Source organism: Corvus hawaiiensis, chromosome 2 (genome assembly GCF_020740725.1).
Source record: "Corvus hawaiiensis isolate bCorHaw1 chromosome 2, bCorHaw1.pri.cur, whole genome shotgun sequence".
Taxonomy (NCBI): Eukaryota; Metazoa; Chordata; class Aves; order Passeriformes; family Corvidae; genus Corvus; species Corvus hawaiiensis.
Window position 1 is genome coordinate 108,239,843 of NC_063214.1, and position 19,401 is coordinate 108,259,243.

Below are 19,401 nucleotides of genomic sequence, written 5' to 3' on the forward strand. Positions count from 1 at the left end.
TTCAGATTATTTCAATTCTTGACCAGTAATGCACGCCCATAAAAACCACTGCAGGGACGACAAGGTCACAAGTAGCGTCATATGTTAAGGTACTGGCATCTAGAAAACACAGTCATACCAAACCCTTTGTAAGAAAGAAGTACACCAAGAAACGTAGCCCACATCCCCCCCACAATCAATTAACCACTTCCTTTGAAGCAGTGAATATCCTGCACTTTACATACTACAGTTATATATTGATCTGCAAGTCATAATGCCATTTTAAAAAAAATTATGATGCAAACACTTACTGCAAGAGATCCAATTCATCTCAGAAGTCTGGCAAAACTCACCTGCACAATAAACCTCATGCTTTTCCCATCTATCCTTCTGATTAGCACTGGATCCAGATGGGTAATTTTGTATGCAAAATACAGCACCTACCATCCATAAATACAATTAGAATTTAGCAATCTGGGGCAGGATATCTTGTTTTAATAATAATGTTAGGTAACCATCATTCTTATTACATAGTGTTTTTTACATATATCTAAACCATATTAATTGGAATACTAAGTGGGAAAATCATTATATTTCCTATTGTACTAATTTTTCCTGTTTTCCGATTAGTTTCATCAATAATATCATAGATAGTATATACTTGAAGCTTTTAGATTTAGTTTAGTATCTCCATTCCTACACTGTTTGCAAATCAAAGTTCCACTGATTTGGACCTACCTTGCTAAACACTTCTTTTATACAGTCTAAAAGGATTTTTTTTTTTCTGAAGGGTGTAAGTTTGTTCCCAAAGCTTCTTCGATATTAGACACAATCAAATATCTTCTTTCACCTCCATAATATCTCTCCTTTGCACTTAGACTATTGTTAGACTATTTCTGGATGTTTAAGTACTCTTTCTGGCAAATATTTTAACTTTTTTCCCCAACTATGTTTGTCAGCTATTTTAAAACCCCTTATGAAACCAATACCAGTTGCATCTTTTGGAATAGTTCTTCTGCCATTAAACTCAACATTTCCTAATTATTAATATTGGAATTGAGCATGTAAATTACTAAGCAGTCCTTACACTATTAGCAGAGTTCAGTATACTTGGCAACTATTGGCTTTTCCATGTAACTGATTCCTTGTGGCAGAACCACAAAACTTAGTAAAGATAAAAAATGTTATATTCATAGACTTAGAAATTAATCAAGAATTAACGAGTTAAATCAAGAATTAAACTGTATATCAATGCAGAATGATGCTTTGAGTACACAAATAAGCAAAAAAGATAAGATGTCTGAATCAGACCCTTTACAAATTCTTAGGTAGAAGTTTTAACATGCCAATGAGTAACGTAGGTGATGAAGCTTCTCTCAGGTAACTCCTAGTTTTCAACTCCCAAAACTTCCAGACGTACCCAACAACTTCTAAATACAGCTGTAGGATTTTAACACATGAGAACTTCCAGTATTATTATTTAGTCATTAAAACACTGGGCATATATAGACCTGAGCTCTTTCTCTCTGGTGTTTTCAAGGGACTCTCAACTGACAAAGCCCAAGAATCGTGAGGTCCTTGGATGGAGAAAAGCTGTAACAATGCTTCTGGCTTGTTTCAAAGCAGCACAGAATGCAGTTTTCCCACTGAAACACTCGTAACAGATTTGCTGTTAGCAACACAAGGCGCTGTGTGGAGCCACATTGGGTAAAAACCTTTCGAACTATGCACACCCAAACTTGCTATTCTAAGCAGCAATGAGCTACCCTGAGAAAAAATTTGTAGGTCTGCAAAAAAATAGTTGAAAATAGACTGAGAGGACCTTAAGAGGTCATCCAATCTATCTCCATACACCAAAGCATGATCAGCTAGTCCTACAATGCTGCTCACAAGACATTTATGTCTAAGCCCTTCTTAAATCTTCAGGAGTTTTCACAATCTATTCCAGTGCTTAAATAAAATATAAGGCTTTAATAGGATCTGAATTAATGACTTGTGGCCTAACTTCTGAGCTGTGAAGCCACACAGATCCAAAGCACTTACCTAAATCCTGACCTGATTAAAATTTACTAGATGTAAATAGCAGAAGTGAGCCATCATCTTAGACTTCTTTAGCTGTTCTCTTACAGCACTCACCCAAAACATTTTGCATAGACTGTTAGAAATAGTACATGCAAGTATTAAAACTCCTTATTTAAAAAAAAAAAATCAAAATTCACACAAGTATTTTTTTATATAAAACTTTGTTAACTCAAGTACCATGAATTCCACATAATTTATTATCAATTTTATTGTCTAAGGCGATTGACTTATTCCTTTGCTGAGTATTAAAAGAAATACAACAGGATGTTGAAACTTGCCTCTCCATAGAAAACCTCAGATAAAAGCCATTAACATGCAGATCATTTAGGTACAAAGCCAAACTTCTTTGAATTAGGATACTTGGGCAACTTTAACTATGTGATTTTGTAAACCCTCTCTACTTTGCCACCTTCTTCCTATCTAGTACGACTCAAGAGCATAGTTTAATAATACAGAAAAGCAGTCCCCTTTCCTGCAGTGCAATTCTTTCCTTGGATGGCATTTGTCCAGCACTGTGCCAAGTCAGGTTAGAAAAAACTAGTAAAAAGGCTTGCAGCTCTCAGCAAATTTCTCTGAATTAACTCATCTTGAAGTCAAACAAGTGCCACAACATTATTCAAGAGGCTGTACATATACTTATGTACTTATGTTTTAAAATCTTTATGTTGGACATCCACTCTATGTAGCTAAAACCAGCTCCAAATCATGAACAAAAACCAACCAACCAAACAAAACAAGAAAATAAGAAAGACAGGGAAGTGAAAGTCTCATTTAGTCTCCTGCTTGCACAAGTGGATGGGTGGGTAAATTATGACACTTAACACATCAATTCAGCAGCCTTAGTAAAACAAACCCAAAAAACTCACAGCACCTAATCTCTATTCACCTCCAAAGAGGAAGAAGAAATACACATTAGAAATCACCTACCTCAATATATCCAACCACCGCTGCACACATGAAAATAGAAATTCCTTCTGCTTGCACAAAATCTTAAGAGGCACCTGCTAGTGTACAAATCCTATTACTAAGCCTGCATTTGCAAGAGAAGGCAGGTGCACCTCACATTCCCTACCTCCTGCAGTGCCAGGCCCATGGAAATGCCCTGTGCCTTCCTGGGTTCCTGCCAAAGGACTGGGCACACACAGGCAGGATGTGCCAGGCCCTTCCCCCATGAGCAGGGGCAGCCAACAGGCACAGCAAGGCTGTGCACTGCAATTCCCTGTGTTGCACACAGGGGTTTTCAGATGTGAGTTGGTTTCCCAGGATGTATGACAAATTACAAAGGCTGAAATTTAATACTGCAGTCAACTAAAGCATTACTCTTTACACTTATTTTATGAATTATTTTGATACAATTTGCTAAGAATAGAGAATAAGCTGTGGAGCAACTTCCCTATTTTCTAAAATTGAGGATTTCTGAGGTGACTGTATAACAAAAGTCAGCTACAGGAAGACAGGAGGAGAAAGACTCCCGATGAAGCTAAAAGCATTGTTTCACATGTAAGTCTAACAATGACTAATTTTGGCAAACATGTCATGCAAGAAATAATTCAAATAATGTTTACATCCTAAAGCCACCACCTTTTGAATTTGCAGGACAGAGGGTTTTATTTTTCAGAGCTATGTATTGTTGGACATTTAAAATCACAAAATATTATTTCTTTGCATCATCTGCGTATAGCTAAGCATGTTACAATAAATTAATGCTTGGATTAAATTATTTAAGTTTGGGTTTTTTTTTAATACTTACTTTAATTTAAACTTAGAAACTGTCAGGAAACAGACCTAGACAATAATAATGTATTTTTAAGATACATACTTGCTTATACACAATTGAATGGCTTCACTGAATAAATAAATTAATAATTTAAAAATGGTAGCACGTTTCCTCCAAAAATAGTTTACTGGAGCACTAAGCATACCACAGGGGCTTCTTGCATCAAAGGCAACATATGGTAACTCTTACTGATAGGAAAGAACTAGCAGTAACTTTGTGGTCAAGTCACTGGAGTAGGTCCCTGGAAAGCAGAGTTTGTCTAGTTCTACAACAGACTCCACGAATGATGCTAGATGGAGCCACTAAGCTGTTGAGCCTCATTTTCCCATCTGCTACATAGGATTTTTTCTCCCCTCTATTTCCAATAGGTGAGGCATTTAATCTTATTTCAGGGAATAAGGAGAGAATAAGTAGCACAGTATCACATATGCAAGCATCTAGCACAGCAACTATACTACTCAACCACTTCACGCAAACTTAAAAATCCCCTGAAGAGATTCTAACTTTTTCTAGTTTTATTGATTAAATTCTTCTCCTCTTGGAAGTCACCAAGATAAAAAAAAAAAATTACATGAATTTTCTCTGGCCTGAAAAACTGGTTAAAAGTTTCACTATTGGAATATGGCTATGATTTATATCTGGTGAAAAAAAGAACCCAAACAAACAAAAACAAACACCAAACCCAAACCAAAACACCTCTCCCAACCAAGTGCCACAGAAAAAAACACAACTCCAAACCAGTATCTTGAATGAGGCCTTAAAGCTGGTAGATCTGCCAATATCAGTCAACACACAAAGCTGATATTTTTGATATGCAGATGTAATTAAACACCCACCTCAGTCTATGTATCACTGTGACTAAGTCAAGCATTTCAAACGACAAACTACTACAGCCAGTGTGACAGACCACAGTCAATTCAAAGACAATAGACATGCCTTTAAATGTGTCAATCTGCTTACGTCTACTTTGTGTTACATGCCCCAACTGGAGCAAGAAATATTGCCTACACTACAACAAACAAAACAAGAACTGCTGATGTCATAAGAAAACCAACAGAACCATTCAAAGAAGTTAAACTCAACACCTTCTCGAGCAAACCAAGAGATGCAGAGAGCTCACAGTAGTATATGAAGGTACTGAATTCAACAGAGTAAACCTTCTGCCTTCTCCTCCCCCACTCAGCTGACCACAGGACATCATTACTATGTCAAGGACTGGGATTGTGTTAATCAAAAAACAAAGCAGGTAAAATGGTACCAATAAGGATATGAAAACTCTGAACACCCCCTCCATGCAACCAAAACACTTTTCATGCAGATTATGTGTTTCTCAAGACAGTATTTACATATATATAAGATCTGTTATCTTGCTATCACAGCAGTTTGTGGAATATAGGGTATACTACTTATTTAGATGAGAATTAAATTTCCAATTCCCATATTTTACTCAGTATAAGAAAACGTCACCCCACAAATGAGTGAAAAACAGACTTCAGAATGCACTGTGCTGACAGCAGTTACGCATGAGAAGTGACAGCTGAGTGCTGCACAGAATTCTGTCTATAATGGAGACACAACGCATGGTCTCCAACATCCCCACAGACCAGCCCATTTAGGTGATTCCACTTCGGCTTTAACTATTCACCTGTGTTGGCTATACCAGAAATGACTGTTCGTATTGCCTTTGCTCCTGTGGAAGACAAGTACAACACTGATTACACAGACTAGTACAGAATGTGAAGAGACAATCACAACCACAGGCTCAAGGCTACAGGTGGCAAGACATCAGATAAATTTCAGCTTCCAGGCCAGAAATATATATTGACATAGAGAATGCCACACTGACATCAGAATGAAATTACAAAGCAAAATTTACATTATACCAGTTTCTTTAAAGTATCAGCATGACTGTTAAATGCTAGCACCCCTTGTCTCATGCAAACTTCAAATAATCCTAGATACAGAATATAATACAGAGGAATTTGAGAAGCAAGATTCATACAATCTATTTAAACATCTGAACAAGTGACCATAAACCCTGTCAAGAGCAGTGTAAAAAAAAAAAAAATGAACTTTTCCCACAACCAACTTGGAGCATCTAAATTAAAACTCCCAAAGATAGCTGTCACAAATGCTTCCCAGAAAGTCTAGCAAATGGCATCGCATCTCCTTATGATGGCCATTTCTTTCAACATACTGGTGTCCAAAATTTGGCTGCCATAACTGTATTCATTCTCCTCCAGTTGATATCAATATGCATAGCAGGGAGTACAGATCAAAGGATCAGGCTAGTTATTCAAATGCAAACTCAAGTAATCAATACTTAATTTGCTCGAAAGCAGATGACTTGAAATAACAGGCATATTCTCACCATGAAAAAGAAACCAATGCTTGTTATGAATCCTGAGTAGACGCTGAGTCAATAAGAGACAGCATCATTCCACAGGCTTTAAAGGTGCTGTGATTTACAACATGAAACTACACATTATATTATACAGACAAAATATTTTAAAAATAGTGTAACAAATTTACACATTGAAAAAGCTGTCAGAGATGCAATGTGGATCACTGACCTATTTGCACTTGTAGAAACAGAAGTCCTGGAAATTATTTTTGAAAACTATAAAGCCACATTTTATCTAAAAAAAATTGTCTCCGTTATTTTTTGAGAAAGACTACATTCTGCTGTTCTGCACACCTAAGTTACAGCAGCGGTTTGTGGTTAACTACACTTCCAAAGTAAAGCTTTCTAGAATACTACAGGTATTCTAGTCCTCCTCCTAAATTTGCCCACCCATCACAGAGTATCATCCCCTTGGTGGTACCACTATAACTACAGGACTGCACCGGGAAATAAACAAAAAATTAAGTAAATTAAAAACTCCATGAGTTGTTAAGACAAGGAAAGTGTCTGAGCTGAGTTTTAGAGCTCAAAAATTTGTAATTCCATATGCAGATAATACAGTGTTACAAGAACTGCGTCAGCAAATCTGAGAGGTTAGCGGAAATGCTCTACTCAGAGTTACAGCTAAACACATTATTAGTACCAAACTATGACTGAAATCACAATGAGTTTCAGGCAAATGTAAGAATACTTTTGCCCAAGGATACTCTTGCAGAATAGGGTCTGTAATTAGGATATTGCTATGCTACAGATAAACACAACTCATGCAAATCAAAAATCTAAGTTATGTATTTAGGTCGCTTGTCTATGCATTTGAATTAAATTTATCTATTTTCACTAAAATATCTTTTCTTAAATAGTCATTTCACTTAAGCAACCTTTCTAAGTAACTTTTTCCTTTTGAGTGTCATCTGAGAAGCTGTTGCAGGTGCAGCCTGGTCTTTTCAAGAACTATTTATTCTAGACTAGGGCCTTGGAGTACAAACCTGTCAGTTCATGCTGTTTCATGTTTTATTAGTGGTCCTAGAAATTTTTTGGTGATATACTACTGTAGACTCATGTCAATATAAAAGTTTAATTATTTCTTAGGAAGTGATAAAATACACTTGTTTCAAGAAGTTTATGACAGCAATTTAAAAACAAATGATGTCTGAAATATGCTACAAGTAACAAAGTATAATCATGCATGTACACGTTTTAAATAATGTACTCTATTTTTCTACTTATCCAGCATATATACTGTTATTGAAGTTAGACTGCATGCAGTGAGCATCAAAAACTAAAGCAACAGCTAAGTTCTAGTCTCTAAATGATTAATCTGTCTTCCCCTACCACCTTCTGCCCCACCCTCAAGCATCACAGTACTATTGTAGATTCTCCCAATTTACAATCATCTAAGACCACTACTCCACAAGTCAGTGAATAACTAGCAAGAATTTCAAAGTAACTACAGCACCTGGCAGGAATTTAAAAGATAGATCTGCCTGTCAAATTGAACTGTAGGTTCTTCTGACTCCTTGAGATACAGTGACTTTCAACAGAAGGATGACAAGACAAAGATCAAAAGGACAAATCCTGATACTGCAGAAACTCTGCATTGGTCTCTCTTTGCTCCTCTCACAAAGGAGCGAGTCCTAACCTTGCAACTAATTGTTGTGAGCTGGCCTGGGTCCACACCGTTCCACATCAGCATCACTTGAAGCAGTCTGGCTTTGTATCAGCTGGAGCCGATTCAGGTCGAAGCTGCACTGTCAGAAGCAGCTTTTTCTTTTCAGATGGAGTCTGGTCACAAAGTAGCACACGCACTGTGGACTACTAGGGACTCACGGAGCCAGCACAACTGACTGTGTAGGTGCAGAGTTTACATAGATCCAAACCAACATTAGTAGGAAAAAAATTAAAATAGCTGAAAGCTTCTATGGTCTCAGTCGCAAATAACTCTAATTTCCAGCAGCTCTCATTATCCCAGCCTAGGAAAGCAAACACGCGTCCTGCCTAACAAGGGCAGGCACAACACGCACTCCCCGCTACCACAGCGGGAAACCCACACTGCGCGGCACCCCGGGGATGTTCCCGGCAACGCCGCCGAGCACAAAGCTTCACCCATGCTTCACCACCCTTCACGTCCCTGTGGTTTCCCAAACGCTTGCGAAACTGCCGGCAACCCCATCCTGCCGAGATAAGGGGGCAGCAGCACCGGGCGGGGACCCGCACGGGGAGCGGCGGCAAAGCGAGGGCACCGGGCAAGGCGAGGGCAGGCCTGGCCCTCCTGCCCACCCCGAGCCGCGCCGGCGGAGGCGGCGGGGCCGCCCTGGGAAGGGAAACTCGCCGTGACAGTAACCAGACACCGCGCTGGAACAAAAGCGCCCGAGCCGGCAGCCGCCGCGGAGGCAGGTTACTCCCTCCCGGGAACGGGGCGGAAGGGGAGGGAGCGCGCCGGGAGCAGCCCGGTCTCGGGAAACACGCCCCGAGCCCGGCGCGGGCGGGGGAGTCCCGGCCGGTGCCCGCCGTGAGTCAGTGCCCCGGAGAGGAAGCGGCATGCAGGGGCCGGCACTCGCCGCGTCCCCTCAGCGGGCCGCTGCCGCCCGGCCCCCGCCCGCTGCCCGCCCCGAAACCTCGCGGGGGGAAACTCTGCCCATCCCCTGAGCGACGGCGGCACCGGGAGTCCCGGTCCCGTCCTCTCCTCAAAACTTTCCCCGCAGCACCCCCCCTCCCGCCCCGTACCTCGGTGCTGCTCTCGGCCGCGCTCTCCACAGCCATCTTCTGCCAAGGGTCCGCCAACTGCGCCAGGGGCATCTTCCCCACCCGGCTCCCACAGCCCCCGCGTTCCCGCTCCCCGGCGGGGGCAGCCAGGCAGGTAGCGAGCGCTGCGGAGGGCGCGGGACAGCCCGGCTGGCTCCAGCGGCGGCTCCGGCGGCGACTGCTGCCCGCTGCCGCCGCCGCGGTGCGCCCCTCCCTCCCCCGCGCCCTCCCCGCTGCCGGGCGGGGCCGCCCTACCGCCCTCCCCCGGCCCGGCTCGGCTTCCGCTCACGACATGGCGGCGGCTGCTGCCCGCCCGCGCCTGCGCCTGGCGGCGCCGGCCGTCACCGTGCTGTGCACCGAGTGCCCGTGAGGGGCTGCAGCCCCAGCGCTGCCGCCGCCGGGGCGGGCCCGGCCCCAAGAGAGGGGCTGCGGGAACCGGGGCTGCCTCCGCCTCCCCGGGCTGCGGGGAATGGGAGACACGGAAAGTTTGTTTGCATAAACAAGCGCAGAGGGAGAAGTCGAGAGGCGGGTGAGATGTGTTGTGCAGAATATCATTAGGCTAAGAGGGAAAGGAATTAACGTGTAGGAATTTGTTTTTGTAGCAACAGCGTTTAAGTAGTAGTTGGACTGCGTGAGTAGGAGTTGCCTCGAAGCGGGAAAGTCATACTTCCACAGGCCAAGAGACATTACGCTAAAGCTGTCAAAAAAACCCCCACAGGTTCCGAAAACGGCCCTTATTTGACTTTTTATTCTCAGCTGTTAGCTGATACGAAAACTTATTAGCTGAGACCCACAACGTATGGGGTGTTACATGGTTCTCTTAAAATGCTGAGCACTGTCATAAACACCCGTCGTTTTGCAACATTAGATGGCTTGGCCGATGCTGAAGAATCCTTGAAACATGAGACCAGCGACTGAAGGTGGGTGAACACTTGGTGTCAGGCTTCTTGCTGTTGAAGCCAAACTTTCCAGAATTGTTTGAGAAGGCCACTTAGTTTTCAACAGCCCCCACTGTCCCGGAGCATTTCTAGATTTTGACAGGTCACGTGATTTGTTCCAGCCTTTATAAAAGTTAACATTCTTTAAATATTTGGAAGTTTCTTTGGAGTGGGAGGAATGGCAAGAGTGCTAGTAATTAAAAGTGGGTGCACGTGCACGCACACCCTGCTGTGATGAACACCGGCTGCTTCTGTTTCTACTTAGTAGCATTTTTGATCCCACTTCATATTCATGTAAGCATAAATACCTATCTACAGAGAGGTACAAAGGAGTGGATAGGCAATTGTTATGACTGATAATGAATCAGTCTTCAGCTGGTCCTACAGAGACTTCCATATCTGGAGTAAAAGGTCATAGTTGAATGATCACCTGAAGCCAGGAGAAGCAGATGTGTCCTCCCTGTGTTCACTGCAGTTCAGTCTGGCCCTTGCATCAGCCTCTCTTGTGAAGTGGTGCAGTTGCTTGTGCTATCATGTGGTGAGTTAGACCAGGGAACAGATCCACATCAAAACTTACGCTGCCCTTTTTACCTTCTGTTGTCCTCAAAACCCCACCAACCAAGCCACCCTATTAAAAGCTGAAGAGGAGCTGGGACTGCTTCTTTCCATTGTGGTCAATTTGCAGAACTCTGGCTGGTTAATGGTATGAAGTTTAGAACAAGGCAATAGAAAACAGATAATTCAGTAGTGCTTGGCAGCCTTTCATCATAATATTAATAGCAAGGAATATTTTTTGTAGTCTGATCAGCACCAGGTCACTTGAGTCTCAAGCTGGCTGCTGGAATGTTGAACATAAAACTCATTTTTTACAGGAGTCGTACATTACGTGGTTGACACACAAATCAAGACTTCCTAAAAATGGCTGAGTTCATGTAAAAATTCATGATGTTAAAAAAAATGTTACTTTACATCCCTCTGGAAATTCAGCTTTCTATTCCCTCACAGGGATATTTCACTTGACTTTATCAAAGCTCATGCATTTTTACCTGCATCAACTGCACAGTCAGGTACATATGTCTGAGATAAGCCATTAGGGAGAAGAACCTAAGAACTAAAAGGTGGCAATCACAACAAGAAAACTACCCCAAACCTAAGCTTGCATTTCACATAGTTCAGCAAGTCCCTCCTTAGAAAAGACTCTAACTAAAAACTCCATGATCTTCCCTTTTTCTTTCATAGTTGTTGCCATAGGTACATATTCTAAATTGCTTGTTTGAATTAAAAACTCCTTTTAGAAGGGGAGCGGGGGTCATAGTTTGGTTATTGTCTCTGAATTTTTTACATAGATGATCTTTTGTCCTTCCCTGTAGGCATCTTACAAATCCAAAATAAAACAGGGGCAAAGATCTTCTGCACTAGCAGGTAAGACGGCTGCAAACAATAGAAATCTGAGCTTTTCTCAGGCACTGAAGTACAGAGAGTAGGTAGAAGTATGCCATTTCATTGTTCAGGGGTTTCAGTATTATCACACCACACATTTAAATTTTATAAAAGAGAAAAATGCATCAGGATTTTAATAGGAGCTACTATGCAAGAACAGACTTCAGGGCAAGAAAATCATCTGGAAAGTGTCTCCACGGGGAAGACAAACATATCAGTTAATCTCTGGGAGATGCAGGGGATTCTGACTTTCAAATCCTGCTAAGCTCCGAGTTGGATCATCCTCCCAACAAGAGGTAAGATGCTGAAGATATTTTGCCTCAAGACAGTAGCTGCTATTTTTCATTCCTTTTGTCTCAGGCCAAAGCCAGATAATGCTTTCACCTGTGGCATAATACAGACCTCTATACACAGACCTCTCCTTTCACCCTCTTCCCCTCTAGGCACAGCTGTCCCTGCTTGACAGTAGTCACCACTAATAACTGTCTGTCACCAGACTCGGTTGTGGGCGTTGACTTCACCTTTGCATAAGTGGTTGCAATCGTGGTGCATCCACATGGATGTTTTATATACACTGCAACAGAAAATTTGATCATGTTTGTTAGGAAAAGGGTAGCATATGGTACTGAAATGCCGGTGCTGTATAAAATCCCATTAACTTGTCACATGAATTAGGTGGGCTTCACGTGCTGCACCATTTTTTTTTTCCTCTTGTTTCTAACAAATCTCACTAAAATGTCACCTGATTGCAAGGGAGACATCAGCCTAATAGTACTTACCTGTCTTTTCCCACAGGCAGCCTCTTGATATGTGTGCGGCAGAAATTAGAGAAGCTTGCTTGTGGTTGGTGGTATCTGATGCTTTGCTTGGCTTTGAAGTAGTACCTACTTACTCTTTGCAATTAGTACAGAATTAATTGCAGAGTTAGTAAATCACCATAGTCATGCCCCCAAAAATAGTAAGTATAAAACAAAACTAGCTTAGTAATATTGCTATCAGAATAATATTTGTGAGCTTGAACTTGCATTTTTGAAATACACATAAAAGGGGGGAAAAAAACCAAAGGAAAGGCTGGCAACAATCCCCACAATCTGACACTCATCTAGAAGGTCTAGTAGTGCATTAGGTGGGAATTATGATGCAGTATCTTCTGAATAAAATAAGAAACAGTAAATACAGTGCAAAAGTGTGAAATTCTGTTTCAAGTATTATGACCATAGCACTGAGGTGTATAATTTGAATTTAATGCACAGAAAATTTTACAGAAGGTACTGTCCGAATTTATGTGGGAAAAACCTCCAATGAGTTAAAAAATAATCAATAGCATTTATCTGTATAGCTAATAGACAAAGAGAGTCTCTTACTCTCAAGACACCTGGATTAAATTCCTAGCAGAACACAGAGGACAATTCTGTATTTTAGTCACTTCATATAGATGAGATTCAACTAAGGAGACTTAATCTTTCTTCATGATGTTTTCAAATTGTGAGGAGGCCTTGATTGGAGAAGTGTAAATACATCCTGCCAAAATAAACTAAGGAAGCCTTAGTGCTAATTAGAACTGGTTACTCTGTGCTTTAGGTGCAGATATAAAGAACATCTCCTTAACCTCACTGGGATATTGAAAGGATGATTTCATTGATGTTTGCAAAGCTGACAAAGACCAGGGGAAGAGAGACAAAGTACTGCAAGACGTTTCCAGCTGGTGTGAGTTGTCATAGCAGAGACACCAGAAGGATTTGCTGTACAAATCAGAGTTGTAATCAATAACTAAACGGGGAAGAACTGAAATGAATGTCTATTGTGTATTAAGATTTAACCTGACCTTTCAAACAACATCTGCTGAAGGGTGCTTTCACCATTACAGGCCCCTGGATGATGGAATCATGCAGGAATGCAAACATTTCCTGCATTTTCCTTTGGAAGGCTCTTCTTTGAAGTTCTAATCCTGCAAGTGTAGTAGATGCGATAATGACAATACGAATACTTCTAAATCCTATATATATTAGAGATACGGTGTCTGACTCACTGCTTAAAACTGTAACTTTTCTGGATGTAAGTATGTTTACCTAAAATTGCACTGAAAGGGTAAAGCATAATGCATCAGGCTCGATGGAATTACTTATCCGAGTTTTATCTGTGGTCACTATGCTAGCAGGAAATAATTGTGCCTGTGGTTTCTACATCCTGAGTGGAAATCTGGAATTCAATAAAATATGATCTCATTACAGCATACCTGTCTCCAACATATGTTCTCATTTTAGTGTTTCTGTACATACAGATAGCTCTGATTTATCTTCTGAATGACAAAATTTATCCTGTTCACCACAGAGTATAAGAAACCTTTTGCTGAGCTTTGAAATCTTACATGGAAACCTGCTGTCAAATACTGAATGCAGGTTGTCACCCCTTTGCAGTGGAACATTGAGAAGGAGATTAGAATTTCAGATTGTGGTATTCTGAGACAAAAAGGAAATGGTAGATTATGAACAAGGATCAGTGTTTGAGGATCAGGGTTCTCCTAGGTTAAATACAACACAAGATAGCTGTTCATAAAGAAAAAAAGAAAAAAGATACAGTGGTGATAGAAGTAGAATATGCTATTATATTATACAAGATAATATAGCAATAAAAAACTTGTCAGCTTCACAAGTCATTGCTATAAAACACACAAGGTCTAGAGGAGGCCACAGCATTATTTATGCACCCTACCTCCCCCAGATCTAGGAATTTAAGGGTCACAGACTCTTTTATAATTGTTATCAAATTAAGTCTGATTTAAAGAGCCTACTGACAAGCAAAGCCTAATTTATCTCACTTTTTTGGGATTTAATCTTACTACCTAAATTTCCTGATTTTATGTCCTCCCAATTAAATAGTGCCTTGGTCTCTTTGAAAGCTACTCTCCAAATCTACTCTAACAATCTTATTCTTCACTTCCTTTTATAGATTATCCAGCATCTCTTAGCCAAGAATCCCTTTTAAATCTAGAAAGCTTCACTTTCTCTTCACTGACCCTAATTATACCGAACAGGATTCTCCAGACTGAGCTAACAGCTGTCCTTTATCCTGCTTGACAACACCTGATGCTCATTCCCAGTAGTCTGGGGATATTTTCCAAAATATGTGCTGTTGAAGTGATCATACCTAAAAATAGCATTTGTTACCTCTACTGGTTTGGAAGAACCATGTGTTCTCTCAAGGCAGTTCACTCACTTTTCCATCAGCATCTCACCTTTGTGCCTTACCTTTTGCCCTGTGGAGAACAAAGCTGTGTCAGAGGGGGCCCAGGTTTGTGATCATATCCAAAAATGTTCTCCAGTGATCAGTAAAACTTGTTACATCATCAGATGTAAATCAATAAGGATCGTAATTGTGTACGTTGTACAACAGGCTGCATAGAGGTGGTATTTTCCTCAGCTCCCTGTAGGAGCCCTGGGCCCCTCCGTGTTCAGTTAAATGATGGATTCACACTCCTATGTGCTGTCAATACGTGAAAAAGGAGCTTCAGTGATGACTGACTTACCCTAAAGCGTTTTTCAGCAGTCACTATTGGCTGGGAGCTATCAAACTCCAAAGCACGCTGGCACCCTTCCTTGTGTCGCATGAATGATTTACTGGTGAAAAGGTGCCTACTCTAAATACGGATATTTTAGATCCCCAGCAATCATTTCAGTACCTTGCAATGACACAGTTCCACAGTGAGCGCACATTTCTTTCCCCCAAAGTCAGCACTTACTGGAGGGAAGCATGTATGTGATGGAAGACAGCTCATTATCTGGAAGCAGTGAAGAGAAACATGTTAGATGAAATAACCCTGTCCCCCTCATAAGTACCTTACTCTGCCCCAGCTGCATTGACCCACTTTGTCCTATTTAATGGAGCAAAGACACTCTCAAGGCCTTGCTCCAGAGTCACAACCTTGCCAAAAAGGGTAGCAGGATGAGGAGGCAGCAATATTTATCCTGTACTGCAGAACAGCTGAAGAATGTGTTAAGATGTGGTCCCTTATTTAGAGCTTTGGTGTTGCAAAATGGTGCATATGTGACAGGTGAGTCAGAAACTAAAGTCTGTGCTGTTCGGTACCTGTTGCAGGTTCTGGGCTTAAGCTAATGAGTGGTATGGACTTGATCTACTATGAGATGGGGCAAGATACTGGAGGATGGGAGATTGTGGAAGATTTTTGGCTTGTTGGTCATTCTCCTGTAAGTACCAAGGAAGGTAATGTAAGATGTAGGATAAAATGGAGACAGAATGCTGAGAATACAAGATGGCTTTTTAAACAGGGAAAAGAACAGAATGGTTTTAAAGAGCATAAGGAGCGGTTGTGTCTTGGATGTGAATATCCAGTTAAATCTATATATATTTGTGTCAATATTTAGTGAATCACAGGAAATTGTAAAGGCTGTTGTGTTAATGGTGATAAGCCAGAGAGATGCTCTAAATATTTGTAGGAAGCTATCAATATTTTCTTTTTTCAAGTCACTTGATAAAAGATTAATGAACCAAACAACCATTCAGTGTGTCATTAAATCTGTTACAACTGGATAAAATTTCCAATGTCTTAGCTTAATGCTTGCAGTAAGAAGTAAATTTTTAGCTCGTGGGTAGACCTATAAGTTAATAGAGTCTTTGGTATTACATCACCACAGATAGTAGAAAGGGTTGAATGAGTTGTCAGGATTATATTCCTCTTCTACTGATTCACTTTCGTCAGAACTGAAACTTTTTCTGACTTCAAAGAAGCTATTTTAAAAATCACAATTTTCGGGAAGGAGTGACGTTATTTTGCCTGCTTCATCAGAATGTGCACAAACGAGCTGCTTGCTCTAGTTGAACAAAAGCTACGATGAGGGCTTTGATCAGTGTTGACAGCATTCCTGCAGTATTTCAGTGCCTCATTCCTTTTTGCTTTCTAGAGCCACTACTAATGATGTTGGTTTAAGAGAGAGTGTAAATTGCGATAAGATGGCCATCTCTAGAGAGTGCTGAATTCGTCTGTTGCAAGGATTCCTTAATTATTAATTTCATTGCTACAGATTTTGGGTTTTGGTTTAATAGCTCCTCAGGACAAAGAGATTCTTTATTAGCTCATTAAAGCACCACTCATCTTTGTGACAAAATTTGTACACTTTAGTCTACAGAAACACCTTTTACATTCATGTCATGAATGTTCTTGTCTGAAGTGTGACATTCCACACTGGGTTTATTTTTTCCTTGGAGACAAGCAGGAAATCTATCACTAATTTCCTTCCAGCCAGCTCTGACTGCCTTTTCTCAGTCCTCTTAGTCTTCTGTACGTTTCTTCTTCTCCATTTTATCTTCTGAAGACAGACATGGTTTTCTTAACTTCATTCTCATGTTTCTTTCAAGGTATTCTTCATCCTTCTCACGCAGCTTGAAGCTGGCATTTGGCAGAAGATTGCCTGCTCTCCTTGCAATAGATTAAGTGGATCTGAGGTGCCCACCCACCTCATGTACATCTATTTCCTTGCTTACCATGACTCCTCTTTCCTTCTCAGTCATCATTAATTTTTAATTATCTGCATATTTTATGTGGTGCATCCAAAACTTTGCTTCCCCTTCTCTTAATAGCTTCCCACTTGCTACACAAGAAACCAACCTCTCTAATGCTCCTTATCAAGTCATCAGCTTCTCACTAAATCAGGTACCTTCAGGAACTGCATATTGGCAGTTCAGCATTTCCTTCCTGCCTGTTGCCAATGCCAGGAGTTGCAGTCCTGTTGCTGCAACGTTCTCATCACCTCACATCTCATCACTCACCAACACAGCCAGGCTGCTCCCGTCTCTCTCATCACTTCCACACTTTCACTGCTTTCTGCTTCTTACTCAGGTTCAGCCTCATGGCTTGCCAGAACTCTGTCTTGGCTTATTTCTTCATTTTCTCCTTTACCTTGTTCATGGGCCTGTATACTCATGCATCTTCTTTTCTACTGCTTCTCAAGTTCATGCGTTTTTTATGTCACTCTGTGCTTCAGGCTTCTCATGTAGAAAGGCCTGCTTTTCCCCAAATCCCCTCGAGTCTTCCTGTATCCACCTTAGTAGTGTCTCTCAGCTGCTGTCCCAGAAAGTCTTTTTTTTCCAAGTTAGAAAACTCTTCAAAGTGCAGTTTTTGTACTGTCAAAAAGCAGAAGCTTTTCCACGTCCACTTTAAAAAAAAAAGCAGTGCGGTTGAGAGAGAGGTTCTTTTTTTTATTTATTTTTTTTTCATTTTTGCAGATGTAGAGCCACGTTCTGTATTATCCTGTGGGGCTCACGGGCTGGGCATCTGAAGACTGCCAGACTTCATATGAGGTGACTTTTGAACATTTTGGCAAATGGTTTAAACTCTTCCCTGTTTTATTTAGATGCAGTTCCAAAGTATTTGGAGGACTTGTTCCCACTTCATACAAGGCTAAAATTGCTGTAAATCTTATGTTTTGGTGCTTCTAAAGAAAGAAAGAAAAGTTTTATTCAGTTCCAAGCTTTTGAAAAATGTGTGTATACTTTTAAATACAGAATGGCAATAGCAAAAAATACCTGACTTGAGGGACGGGGTGCAAAGCAAATATATTAGGAGTAGGCATGAGTAAAAAGTTAAGTTTCCCTTTCTCTCTTTTATGCTTCTCATTTACCAGTGCTGTAGAGACTGAAAATAACTCTGCTCTCAGTGATGTCATCACCATTAGAGGTATGCTGTCTGCTTAATTTGTTTTCTGACTTCTACAAGGGAAATAGAATCTGACTGCTGACTCACTTGTTAGGTCTGAAGTGAGTAGTTATGCTTATTTCATCTATTTTGGCCATGAATTTGGGTCTTCAAATATCCACCTTCTTTGTAGCAGGTACAGGTACTCCTATTCATAAAGGAAAATGGAAATGAAGACTGAAATAATTTTGCACTTTGTTATACAGAAGATGTTGTCTAAAGCAGGAATATATAAGATTTTTTTCAGAGTTGTCCTACTGAAGAGTTTTCTCCTTCCATACCAGGCCACAGTGTTGATATAGTTGTTGGTTGTCTGCGATGGTTGAATTGTTGCCTTCACCTCAGCTGACACAGTGCCAGTGGTGTCAGCAAGTGATGGTTTGGCTGCAGATCCATTGCTCAGATGCTTTTATTTTTCCTTCCTGGCCTGCCCCATAATATCTCTGCAAGCTGAAGTGAAAACATCTTTGGAAAATGAGTGTGTAAATGGACCTTCTTTTGTCTGTTTTATTATCTTTTTTTCCATGTAGCTGCAAGATTGGGCAGAACTGCTCCTGCTCACAGAGAAAGTTTTTGATTTCTACATGGCATATTTTATGTGCATTTTGGGGAAAAACAAAAGCTGCAGTTTAGTTTGGACAAGCAAAGTAGCAGCAAATGGAGACTTTTCCTGACAGCATGCTTTCTTTGGCTTTCCTTCTGTATGTAGGTATCCAGGGGCCAAATCCTCTGCTGGCAGAAGATGAAAGGGGCTCTAGCTTTTCTGACCACTTTGCATCTTTTAGGTATGCCACTGACTCGCCTAAGCAGAATGTAGTTGTGTCCATAATCAAAAGATAAGGTATATTTGAATGCAATGAATGGCTCTATATATTCAGAGCAAGGACGAGCACACACATGAAATAAGAATAAGCAAAAATACAGAGATTATTTCATTTGTGTGCTTTTCCTCTGGATGTTTAAGTAGCATTGCCTTAATTTCAGTTTATTTTTCTGTAAGCCTTAGAAGTTATTTGATATCCAATCTAATCTAATTTTCTGCCTTTAGCTTATTTGTTTTTAGTTTCTCCGTCTAAAGTTTAGGTTGGAAGTTACTCCTTGCTGGTTTTTCATGCTTTTGTTAGGATGCAGAAGAAAAACATGCTGGCATATTTCTAAATTCTCATGGACTCAACAAATAATTTTTATTTGTCCCACTTTTAATAATGTGTGTGCATTTATGTAGGAAAAGTATTAAGGAATTCTAGAAATTGATGTCACAATACTTACAGAATCCCAGAATTACAGAATCACAGAATGGTTGGAGATGGAAGGAACCACAGTGGGGTCA

General features: G+C 40.7%; 1 protein-coding gene across 3 annotated transcripts in view; it reads right to left on the minus strand.

Moving 5' to 3' along the window:
* The window catches only part of RPS6KA3 (ribosomal protein S6 kinase A3), a 76,397-nt gene extending 67,210 nt beyond the window's left edge, over nt 1-9,187 (minus strand). For 2 of the 3 annotated variants that reach the window (XM_048287585.1, XM_048287576.1), the window contains exon 1: nt 8,967-9,187. In XM_048287585.1, the coding sequence (XP_048143542.1) occupies nt 8,967-9,038 (72 nt within the window). In that variant the 5' untranslated portion in view covers nt 9,039-9,187. Of the gene's footprint in view, nt 1-7,881; nt 8,028-8,966 lie in introns of those variants that run through there. The other variant, XM_048287557.1, reaches the window with a different exon arrangement.
* Nucleotides 9,188-19,401: the final 10,214 nt, after the last annotated feature.